This window comes from Oculina patagonica, chromosome 4 (assembly GCF_052425735.1).
Source record: "Oculina patagonica isolate OP01 chromosome 4, crgOcupat, whole genome shotgun sequence".
Taxonomy (NCBI): Eukaryota; Metazoa; Cnidaria; class Anthozoa; order Scleractinia; family Oculinidae; genus Oculina; species Oculina patagonica.
The window spans coordinates 19738783-19751582 of NC_135761.1; the positions used below are offsets into that span (position 1 = coordinate 19738783).

A 12800-nucleotide genomic window follows, 5' to 3' on the forward strand; every position below is an offset into this window, starting at 1 on the left:
ATAGTTATTCCACAGGAAGCTACAATGAAGGAAAAAAACTGCCACAAACAAATCAGCAATGGAAGACCTTATCTCATTGGATGCATCCATGACAATAGAAAACGTTCTAGCGAATAGGATTTCGCGTTAGAATGGACAATTTAATATGCTGTTTCGAATTCACAGACTTGTCCTGACGAGATAGGTCATTAATTAAACGAACAACAATAGAAGAAATACATTCCTACTTTGGTTTTTGAAGTGAGCAGCGACAAGAATAATACTAAAGAATTTGGCAGTAGAAGCTTGCAGTTGCAATTGTGTCTTATTTTATCATGTTTGAGTTCTTCTCTCGCTATGATGCAGTTCAAGTTTTACCGTATGGGTTTTTTTTACGCTCCTTCAGCCCCGAGGCGCTGAGGTAAGTGATCAACATGTCAGTATTTAATTTTAGAGATGTCAATCGAGTTTCAAATGTGTTTCAAGTGCTGAAATATTTTGTACGACCGGAGAATTAAAAATCCCAGATAACAAAGGCAAATTAAATTTTGCGGGCCTTTTATGGGTGTATTGTGCCGAATTCCCAAAATCTTATTTTCTTTATTTAAAAAAGGAAGGTTTTTGATGTTTTCAACAATTTTTATTCATGTTTTATTCCGATTGAGTGCTTTCTGAATTTTGCATAATTACACGGAGCCAGATTTGTTGATGACTTTTCATGACGCATATCTGTTAAAGAAAAACGTGATCCCGACGTAGATTTACCAAACTTAGTACAGCGGCAAAATGACTTCTGATGAACTAAATGAGAAAATTAATCCAAAGTAAGTTCAGGGCCTGCTCAATTTTTTTAGCAAAAATGTTTGATGCGAAGAAATCGAATCCACTATTGGAAAGCAACCTTAAACTTAACTGCCGAGACTCTGGGATATTTCGAAGTTTTGATTCTCCAGAATATTGTATCTATTTTACTTTATTAAAATCTAATTCGTTGCAAAAATATTCTAATAAAAGACAAACGGCTGCCCTGTTTTGGAATTTACGTCATATAATAGCCTCAACCTCGAAGTGCGCAGTTGAGGCTTCCCTGAGCTGAAGTTATATTTCCAAGTCAATTAATGAATATATCGCTTGCTCAGATCGATATGCTGAGAAATCATTTGATCAGTGGAATCACTCAAGCTTTAAATAAAGCATCCACCCAAAAAAATGTTAACTCAATCATCTCATTACAATACAAGCGCTAGCAAATGGAAGAGCTTTGCTCACAAACAAAAACAGCTCTATTGATTTCTAATTACGATACAGAGCCTTTTCAGCCATTTTAATTAATTTATTTCCTCGCTGAGCGACAAAATGCAATTCTCATTTAAAATGAAGATACAAAATTTATGCAGAACAGAGCAAATCAAACCAACGTAAGATGACATTTGACTATACAACACAGTGAAATCATTCTAGTCGATATCATTGCTTGTTATAATACAATTCAGTGCGCATGCATTTGTTTCGGCAGATAATCCATTAAGCCTGGTTTTCACTAGCGACGCAAGCACAAGCGCAAGGATAACAGCTCTTACTTCACTGGGAAAACGGTTTCGAATCAAACAAAATCGCAAGCGCATTGTATTTTGATGCTTGTGCTTGTGCTTGCCGCAAGCACAAGTACAAGGACCATTTTTTTTCCTTTTCGCGTGATTGCGCTTGTGCTTGCGCTTGTTCTTGCGTCGCTAGTAAAAAACCAGGCTTTAGAACAAAAGCCGAAGCCGTTTTCCCTGAGAAAATTAGAGTCAAAATATTTAACTGGATACAGTTTGTGTAAGTTGAAAGTATAAGTTTAGCTGGAAACAAAGTTGTTGTTGATCTAGTTTTATGCTTTCAAAACTAGACGGCAGACTGAGGGTTGTGTATTATTTATAAAAACCTTTTCTTCACTCGTGAATAAATTCACGTTCATAAGAAAAGCGCTTTAGATAACTTGAATAGAATCTGGTTGTTGAAATCTATGACAATATTCAGTTAGATTGCTACAAAGGGCAAACTTCTTTTTATTGTCTAATTTTAATTAAGTAACTTTTGCATGTACTTGCTATATTTTCAGTGAAACCAAGTAATTTAATAAGTAACTTGTTGACGAAATCCACGGGGAAAATTTTGTAGACTTTCTTTTCTTAATATAAAATAATATATATATATATATATATATATATTGATAGCGGTCAGAACTGAAGTTTGCAGACGCCTGGTTTATTCACGCGGAATAAAAGCGATATAATTCAGTACACAAAAGTAATCTCACTGAGGAAATGAAACGTGGCAAACCAAACAAGAATGAAAGGCTTCATCCTATTGGACAAATCCGCCACTAAACAAAACGGTGTTCTAGCGAATAGCAACACACGTTAGAATGATGTTGACGTTCCATAAACTTGTTCTGACGAGACGTTCACTAAACAAATAAAAAAATCGAAATTCTGCCTAGCTGCAAAGAAACATTTTCACTTCAGTTTTGAGCAGTGACAAGTAAGTAAAGAAGCTTGAGTTTACATTTGTGTTGCTATAGCCATTTTGTTTTGGATTCTTTGCTCGTTTAGATATTTCGATTTAACACTCAATTTTCTTTTGTGTTTTCCGTTTAGCTTATTGTTTTCTCTCAAACAATCAAGGAGCTGAGTCATTCAAAAGGTAGGTCATGATTTAGATAGGGTACTAACTAACCGTTTAGAAATCGCTGCTGTTTTACGATTTCGACAACTAAGAACAAAACGAACTCTGAGCGTTGTACGAAAAATTCATATAAGGCCATTTCTGTCGTTTTACAAGCATTAATTGGTTTTTTGCAGCGCTTGAAATCGAGGGAAATAATCAGTACCCTCCTGGAGTTGGTTTTCTTTATGGACTCTGGTTTTCCTTTTTTAGTCTCAGTTACAATAACTCCAAACAGAGCTTCTTGTTCATAAAAAGTTTTATTTGAAGAAGAAAAAATCTAGTCTCTGAATGAAAGAAACCAAACTGATGTTGATATTTTCTTAAAAACATGACGTTTTCCTCAATTTGCGCCATAGGAATTTAATGAATTGGTAATATGGAGTGTTTTTCACTGTGTTGAATCGAGTAGTTAAGTTATAAAGCAGTTTGCAAAACGGGAAGTTTTCTCGAGTTCACTTTTGCATTTACTAACTGTCCTGTCCTATGTCCTTTTAAAATATAATTTGTGCTGCAATTTTTTTGGTTTCTGTATTAAAATATTTCACATGTTTCAATCTGGGCAATTGCATGCGCTTCAAAGTGAAATATTTTTGTCTGCAAATGTTTTAAAGTTTCATTGTTTTAGAGAATTAATAGATATTTTATTAAGGACTGCTCGTAATATTCTGTTTTGTCTCCAACTGGTCATGTAACGCCTAACTTTTCGGGAAAAAAGAACAAATTGATCAGAACATAAGAGTTTGTTATTGGCTAGTGAGTAATTTTTTTGACAAATAGGACTGCTCGTACTTTCGGTAGCAATTGAAAATTGAAATTTAATGGTTAATATATTTAATATAAAGAAATACATATTGCTGTTGAATATGAAGTCTGCAGACAGTTTGGTTTATTCACGCGGAATAACAGCAAAATAATTATGCAAAGCGAACTGACTGAGGAAATGAAACGTGGCGAGCTAACCTATCAAGAATAGAAGGCTTCATCTTATTGGACAAATCGACGAATAAACAAATTAATCTAGCAAATAGCAGCATACGTTAGAATGAAAATTAAAATTTGATGTGTCTGTTGTTCCACAAACTTGTTCTGACGAGAAGTTCATTAAACAATTCAAAGAAGCCAATAATTTGGTTAACTTCAAAAAAAATATTTTCATTTCAGTTTTGAACTGAAGTAAGTAAGCTTAGAAGAAGTTAAAGCTTATATATAGTCATGTTGTTTTTTGCGATTCTTTGCACGTTTTAATCCTCTTCTGTTCTATCATTTAGCTTTGTATCTCCTCTCACGCGACCCAGCAATTTGAAAGGTAAGCGATTTTGACACGTTAACCGGTTATAATGTGATTCAACGTTTCGAAAAAAATATACTCATCGGTAGTTTTAGTGAAAAAAAGAAAAATGCCTGTAATAATGTTGTTTTTCGAATTCTTTGCTTACTGTTTGGAGTATCAAATCCTAACATTTGATTTTCTCTTCTTCTGAATCGTTTAGAGTTTTCTTTCTTCTCACACAAGCCAGTAACTTGAAGGTAAGTCATTTTGATATGCTAAAACGTGTGGCAAGTTACACGTCTGACCATAAAACGTTCGCCTGCATGACCATTTTTCATTCGCATCAGTGAGTGAGTTATAGAGTGAATTCCTGTTGAAAAACTGCACGGAATTGTTTTTTAAATGCTTTTAACAATTATTATAAAAATAATACACAACGGAAGTTAGCCAAGACGGAAAAATGAAATTAAGTTAAATTATGAACATGCAGCGACAAGAAAAGTATTTCACAAACTAAGCTAACTGTGGAACCATGGATTTATTTTTAATTTCTATTCTTGTTTCTGATATTAGATCAGACATTCATTTTACCTTTTACCATTTAGCTTATTTTTCCCTCTCCCAGACCCATTGGTACTTTTTTTTACTTAGTCAGCTTTTCGACAAGTGTTTTATCGTGAACTTCATTGCAACAAAGCAGAACAAATTTATGACGCAAAACTCATTATAGACAATTGAAAAATAACACGTGTAAGCTTCACGACTGCTTATTCTATTTTGGTTTTAACACGTAATGTTAATCAGCTCTCCAACCTGCTTTAACGTGAATCTCGTAAAATAAACAAAATACGTAAGGTTATATTTCATTGGACAACTGAGACACTTTCTAGCCAATTAGATTGCTCGACGTATTTTAGTGTTTGCACGTAATCACTTCGAAGACTTGTTTTTATACAAGAAACCCGCTCACTAGGGACATGAAAAGATTTGTCATATTCATAGCAGTATCATTTTTTTTTTCAATAACCGCAAAAGCAAGGTAGGTTCTTTATCGGCTATACATCTCAAACGACGAAGGAGACAAAGGAATATTATTTTGCTTGTCATTTTATATCGCTTTTCGGATTATTTATCAATTTAGGTGCTTTGAATGGTGAAAACCCAACAGCGTGGATGACAATTTTGAGCTTAATCATACTTGATAGTGTTCCGCAAATATGATTCGATCGTCGATAAAACTGTATCAATTCTCTTTTTCATTAGGTTTTTTTTAAGCTAGCAAACAGTGCCGACTTGAAATGGCAAGAGAAACAACCTCCTGACTCAATGAAGTTAACTAGAATTGCTTCAGAAAAAAAAAAAACATAAAGGAATGAATGAATTAGAAAGAAATCTTTAACCAGCTTATAATTAGTGCAATTGAAATGTTAACTTATTTTTTGCTGATTGTTATTTTACATCGCTATATTTTCATATCCAGGTCAGAATTAAGGCAACGACGATGAACACCATGTTATGTTTACTGATTATTACGCTGATCACTTTGTGCTCTGCGACAAACAACAATAGCAGCGGCAAGCCAAGTGGCAACACGGTGAGTATAGCATATTTAGAATTTTCCCCATTTCCAGTTGTGTGCAAGGCAAATCTAAACGAATACGCAAAGCTAAATTTGAAATATATGAATATAGCTATTACGAGGAAAATTGTGCAAATTTCTCGCATAACGCCATGAACCCGTCTACTTTTACACTATCGTTTTCTAACTGTTGTACCCTCCATTTACTCTATATCCACTCTTGTCAAATTCTCTGTTTTCTTGTTTGCCTTAATTTCTCGCGAAAACTGGCCATCTGATGTTTTATTTATTTTCATCACAAATGACCCCAAAAGGACTCACGAGGGTCATGATTTCCCAAGGACTGCAGCTGATTCGAAAAACTTTCGAATGATATTATTTTTCTTTTCTACATTTTTTTACTTCTGTAACCACTACAGCCTCAGTCATTGTGTTACGGTGGACAACCAGGGACAAATGGTATTCCCGGTATGCATGGGATGCCGGGTTCCCCTGGGGCACCTGGCCGTGATGGACGTGAGGGGGCCAAAGGAGACCAGGGCAGTCCGGGAAAGACTGGACCCCAGGGACCACCTGGAGCAGAAGGAAAGAAAGGAGCTAATGGAGAACCTGGTGTCCAGGGCCCCGCCGGCCAAAAAGGACAGAGAGGGGAGAAAGGTGACAGTGGAACTCCAGGAACACCTCAGCTTTCCTCGCACATGAACTGGAAAGAATGCACATGGAAAAACGCTGACGGCAAAGATTCAGGTGTGATACAGGCAAGTGATTTATGTCACTTTGTAGTGGATAACCAAATGGCGGCACAGCATAAGCTATATAGCGTCCTTAACGTGTGCTGATAATAAAATTTTACATTGACACGATTTCCCCCATCTTGTCTACTAACTGAAGGACATTATTACAACAGTGGGAAACTTCTCCTACCATGCCACTTGTCTCAATGTTTCAAAAAAGGGAATTCGAAGGGAAGTTTTTTTAATGAAGGGGGCGGACGACCTGAACTTGCAGTTTAGGCAAATTGGATACAATGACGCTGTATGCCTCTGCTGCACTATCTAAGTTTGTTTGTCTCTTAGAAACAGCTCATTTATTTACTTCAAATATTATTATATTGGCATTACTAATTATTATTATTACTAATTATTATTATATTGGCATTACTAATTACTTTCTTTAATTTTGCGATATTTTCATCCATAAGCTGAACTTGTTTCCTGCTACCTACCTCGCCAGAAATGATTTTCTTTATTAATTAATCGTAATGACTGTTAATTATCTTCATAGAACTGTGAATTTATGAAGAACTTCACAGACACTGCCCTCCATGTTTACTTTGCGGGTAATCTCAGGATTTATGGATGTGACGACTGCTGTAGCCGTTGGTATTTCACCTTCAATGGCGCCGAGTGCAGCTCTCCTGGGCCTATTGACGGTGCGTTTTACATGAGAACCGGCAAAAACCACAACCTTCACCGTCACCGCCATATCGAAGGCCACTGTAATAACATTCACAAGGGAAAAGTGCGAGTAGGATTCTGGGTTGGAAGCTGCAACTCTGGTCACAAGAATGCTGACGCGTACACGGGCTGGGCTACAATGTCCCGGATCTTCATTGAAGAGGTTCCAAAAGCTCAGCAGTAAACACGTGACACGTGATCAACTGGACTTTGTAGAAGAACTGTAGTATAGTAAGGATAGAAAAACTGCACTGCTGTTTTTAGAAGCGTTCGTATCAAAAGATTGGAAACTTCTGTATCAGCTGCAAAATAATAATGGCCAGGAACATTACTTAATGGCTGTCTGTTTTCAGTGCTTTCTTCAGTTAGTACCTGCTTGCTCGGCGCTCTTTAATGTTTTCCGCTTTTTTTATTATTATTAAGGTGACTTCTTAGTATTGCATTTTATAAAATAATTAAGATTGTACGCGCGCTCTCATGGGTTGATAGGTGAGATTAAATTAGAGTATGTAAACATGGTTGTGACGTCGCGCTTTCTGTGTTTCCTGGCACAATTTAAAAACATTATAAAGCTGCCAAAAAGACTGCCAAAGTAATTTCAAGTACAAATATTAAAGAAATGGAAACAATACCAAATTTTGATATGTGTTCCGGCTTTCTTTTCCCATATGAGCCCGAGGAAAAAAAGCAAAAGAAAGAAGAACAACAGCGCTTTGCCTGCTTCGATGATCGTGAGCTAGTCGATCTCGTGGAGGGAGCTCAAGCGAACAACAAAATATGCAGTAAACATTTTTCAAGTAAATTTTTGCATTTAAGTACTACAATAAAATTCCCTATAAGACATTCTTTATTAGAAAAAGTTATAGGTCAACGTAAACGAAACTACATGCTACAAATTGTAAATTAAGCTTAAATTCAAACTTTGCACGGCCGATCGGTTGCCGTCTTTTTGCCCGCAAATCTGCTTGAAATGTATTTTCTCTGAGACTTTCTCAGCGTAAAAATTCTACTGTTATATTAGCAACAATAGTCGTGAACTTTTTTCATTCAAAATGGGCTTGGGGAAGAGAAAAGAATGGAAATATTTGTCAGAAAACCAAAGCACAATTTGAAGCATATTACAAAGACGGAGGAAACGACAGTAGAAGAAACTGGACTCGTTTACACCGCTATCTGAACAATTTACCGTAAAATAAAATATATGCATACCATTGCTACCGACCTCGCTAGATCCGCTGCTTGTGCTATGATTCCCAATTATCCTGCAAAACTTCACAAGGCACGATGAAGACTTTTCAACCGTGTTATCGGTATCGGGCTGCCAAATCATTCAGGCAAGTTCACTTCACTCTCAAAAGCGATCAAGCACAGTGACATTTATCTCCAGCTTAAATAAATTCCTCATCTTAAGGTTCTTTCCTTACAGAGCTGTATTTTTTAGCATTTCTTTTAGTTTTTGCCAAACTTTCCATATTTTTCTACAAGATTTACGTGGAATCGAACACGAATTTCGATTGGTTCATGTGTTGTCAAATGCGCGTTTTGAGAAAATGTATTTCAATCAAGAAGTAAATAAACCAAATCCCCCTCATTTTTCGAATTATTTTTAAAAATATATTTTATAAAAAGCAATGGAGGACTTTTTCCGTGTTAACATAGCCTCATCTAAACACTTGGGTGGTTGGGAGAATTATCGAAAGTTATGCAAACCCTCGACTGCGTCTCGGGTTTGGATAACTGTATCGAATTCTCCCAACCCCCTCTCGTGTTTAGATGAGGCTATGTAAACACGGAAAAAGTCCTCTACTGCTTAAACGCATCCTTGCTGTGCAGAATTTTACGCGTAATAAGGCTTGCCTCGCAAAGAAGATGAATCGACGTTTTTTCGAGGACACAAATTACGATCTTTTTAAACGAGGACTCCAGAAACGTTTTGAGTCGATGCCGTTTGAAATTATTTGATATTTATAAATTATACATTACATTGTTCCATATGCTACTGAGAGACTTTTTAACTATCAAGTTATTTTTCAAGTATACTTTACTGAATATTGCTTCCCGCTACCGAATAGATAACGTGGACCAGTGAAATAACCCGTGTGATTAGTATCAGTAAAAGCCTAATTAGAGTAAGATTGGTCCATCATGTTTCTTTTGCGAGGATGTGACCTATCTTTTTTATTCTTTTCTTCAAAACACTCAGTGCTTGGTAGGAAAATTCAGAGAAAGTTTAAAAAAACCTCGTTCGAGAACTTGTATTTTAGAGGAATCACTTAAGAAAATAAGTGTTGCATTGAATAGAACGATAGCTACTACAGGTCCCCTCACATATGCTGAATTATGTTTCACATCCACGCTTTAGTAAACAGAAAAACAGGCACTTTGAAGGTCTTTTTTCAAAAGTGTTAAACAAACTAGATCATTCGAAACTTAAATATTCGCCATCAAAATACTGTCTCACTTAACGCCACGCTTAGAAGTGTACTTGACATGTTGACGCACGTGTTAACTCTTTGTGCGAGTAGCAAATGAAGGCATTACATAGGACAAGGTTCCCCTTCCGTTTCTTCTCGCAGATATCGATATCCAGGCTTTTGTTTCGTTTCTGAAACTTACTTAACAGGGCTAGGTACACAGTCAGTACGATAATATATATAGCTTTATTTATCTTATATAACGGCTCCTAGTGACAGTCATACAATAACCATGTTATCTATAACGATTCCAGATGTCAGGTTTGAAAAATACGCATTAGAGTTTTCCGATTTAGCGGAAAATTCACTTAAATGGAACACATTTTTCCGCCTATTGAGAATCTTATTAAATTCACTTAGTTAGCCCTTTAAAAGTACATTAATCTGCTGGCTTGTTTTCTCTGTTTCACTATCCCTCAGGAAAGTGGGATTCTACGGTAGTCTAAGATGTCAAAAGCTATCCTAGAAGAAAACGATGTTGCCGTCAAGTTTGGGATTGGGTTAAACAGTTTTTTCGGGACCAAACCGAAAATTTCCCCTCATCGGATTGACATAAAAGTTACACTAGTTATTGCTCTAGGGTTGAAGTTTGATGATGTGTATTTTTTTACTCGCTAAATCGATACGATAACCGTAATAACGGTAAACAGAAAACTCGAAATCAGGAAATCTTAAATTTTGCGCGATCCACGTTTCATTATAGAGAGCTATTACCAATACAGTCAAATGTGGCGCATTGCCAATAAAACATGTAAGAATTTAAAAAAAAAATAATACTGTTTTTTTTTTTTTTTATTTCGAAATAAATGCACAAAACATTTCCAGCCATTAACCTGGGCACGCTACGGAACTCGCGGCCACATTTCTCAACAGCCTGCATAATCATCATATCTTCAATAGCCGTCCCGCTCCGCTCAAAAGAATGCGATTTTTTTGAGCGGAGCGGGACGGCTGTACACAGGCTAGTGTGATGTTCACCTGTTGTACGTTCCTAGGGTGTGACAAAAAAGGTGATATGTGGTGTTTACCCGTGGAATTTTTATGTGCAAATGAAAAGAAAACAATGGAACAAAAAGATACCGCCTCATTTTTCAACTCCCATCTTTCTATTTATTTGGTGGCAATAAGCAAGTTGCAAAACCGTAGAGAAGTGTGAAGTTCCACAAATGGCAACTGTTTGGATGGAAAATAAGTTGTGAAAAAGTTACGCTGCGAAAACTTTCATGTTCGTTAACATGGGGTTTACTCTGGTGTAAGAACTTGTAAAATGTTTCTTTGTTTTGGGGCTATTGTTTACTGCTTTTTATTGTTTCCAGGTTCTTTGTTGTCTTGGTCGTTGTTTGTTTTACGTTACTTGTGAGTTTCACAGGTTTCGCATGCTTTTACGTGTGTGATAAAAAAGCCGCCTCCTTTCAGCATAGTTAGTAGAACTATGCTTGCCTTTCAGTAACTATTTTTTTACACCGTGGATACTTTGCCACCTAAAAACATTTTACTTCAGTTGTCTCAGAAAATATACTGCTGTTTTCAATATTTTTTTCTGGGAAAACTGTGATACGTAAACATTGTATCTTGATTTTCAAGCAGTTTAAAAAGAGTATAGTTTGCATTCCACCACAAGACATTGTATTTACTGCAAGGATTAATAATTTAATCTACTTGTAGACAATGAATAACAACTGAAATTTCATTGTGCAAATTGAAACAATAACAGGCGGAAAAAGGCGTTCCATTTCCGTTAAATCGGAAAACTATATTGGGCTTGCTTTTTCGGTTAGACCGAAAACAGTTTGTTCATCTCGATAATTTAAAATGGATAAAGCGAAATTTGAAACCAATTAACTGAGAAATAAGAAAATAGTTGCAGCAAATAATATTCAACAATTGCTTCATGGTCAATAAAGGACTGCGAGAAACAAGAATCAGAAGATTCTGGTAATCACTGGAAGAGGGTTTCAATGGGGTTAACCGGTAGCCGTAAAACGGCCAAAAATTTAGCCGTTAGGCGTAAAAATTGGAAAAGTTTAACCGTTAGACGTAAAATATGTTAACCGTAAAAAATCGGTCAGTAATTTTAAATAAAACAGATTAGGTCACTTCATCGCCCAAGAATGATCCTGAGACCTAAAATATGTCTTTCAGTAATGAAAATTAATTTTTAACTTTGAAAACAATGGAAATTAATTTTTGACTTCTGTTAACCGTAATGGAAATAAATTAACCGTTATATCGCTGAACTCAGTAAAAAAAAAGTAGTCATAGTTTAGCTGTAAAAAAGCCAAAATTTTAACCGTTAACCGTAAAAGCCACCACCCCATTGAGACCCTCCTGGAATATGATTTTACATTTGAGGAATTAAAAGAGGCGCTGGGCTCTTTCTCGGACAATAAAACCCCTGGTGAGGATGGATTCACTAAGGAATTTTACGAGTCTTTCTATGATCTCATTTGGAGAGATCTGCTTAATTCTTATAATGCAGCTTTTCAAAGCGGGTCCTTATCTATTTCTCAAAGGAGGGGAATAATAACGTTAATACCAAAAGCTGATGGGGATCTGTCTGAACTTTCCAACTGGCGTCCAATATCTTTACTTAATATCGATTATAAAATTCTGACTAAAGCTTTGGCAAAAAGAATAGAACAATACCTACCAAAATTAATTAATTCAGATCAAACCGGATTCGTTAAGGGAAGGTACATAGGCCAGAACATAAGACTTTTAAGTGATGTAATGGAATATCTAAATGCTAACAAGACCTCAGGACTCCTTCTCTTTATAGATTTTGAGAAGGCCTTTGATAGCCTTGAATGGGATTTTATTGTTAAAGCCCTGAACTTTTTCAATTTTGGCCCAAATGTTAAAAGGTGGATTTCAATTTTTTATAACGGTGTGCAAAGCGCAGTAATAAATGGTGGATTTTTGACCAATTATTTTAATATATCAAGAGGAGTTCGTCAAGGTTGCCCGCTAAGTCCTCTTTTATTCATCCTTGCTGCGGAACTGCTAGCAGCAAAGATACGCCAAGAACCAAGCTGCAGAGACGTGTCCCTCCCAGATGACCAGGAGGTCAAAATATCACAGTTTGCTGACGACACGACTATAATAACAAAAAATGTTGAATCTCTCAAACCCTATTTACAGATCTTGGATTGTTTTGGAATCATCTCTGGATTAAAATTAAATAAGAAGAAAACTAAAGCTATGTGGATCGGTTCTATGAAAGACAGCAATTTGAAAGTACTTGACTTTAAAACAACTAAAGAACCTATTAAAGTTCTTGGAATCCATCTATCCTACAACAAAAACAAATGTACTGAGGAAAACTTTTATGT

General features: G+C 36.0%; 1 protein-coding gene across 5 annotated transcripts in view; it reads left to right on the forward strand.

Moving 5' to 3' along the window:
- LOC144651803 (collagen triple helix repeat-containing protein 1-like) overlaps nucleotides 1–12800 on the forward strand; it is a 132810-nt gene that overhangs the window by 86850 nt on the left and 33160 nt on the right. Inside the window, exons 1-6 of one of the 5 annotated variants that reach the window (XM_078511807.1) lie at nucleotides 2320–2664; nucleotides 3957–3994; nucleotides 4179–4215; nucleotides 5439–5552; nucleotides 5957–6295; nucleotides 6822–7525. The exons of 3 other annotated variants lie outside the window; for them this stretch is intronic. In XM_078511807.1, coding sequence (XP_078367933.1) covers nucleotides 5460–5552; nucleotides 5957–6295; nucleotides 6822–7178 — 789 coding nt within the window. In that variant the 5' untranslated portion in view covers nucleotides 2320–2664; nucleotides 3957–3994; nucleotides 4179–4215; nucleotides 5439–5459 and the 3' untranslated portion in view covers nucleotides 7179–7525. Of the gene's footprint in view, nucleotides 1–2319; nucleotides 2665–3956; nucleotides 3995–4178; nucleotides 4216–5438; nucleotides 5553–5956; nucleotides 6296–6821; nucleotides 7526–12800 lie in introns of those variants that run through there. One more of the 5 variants, XM_078511814.1, reaches the window with a different exon arrangement.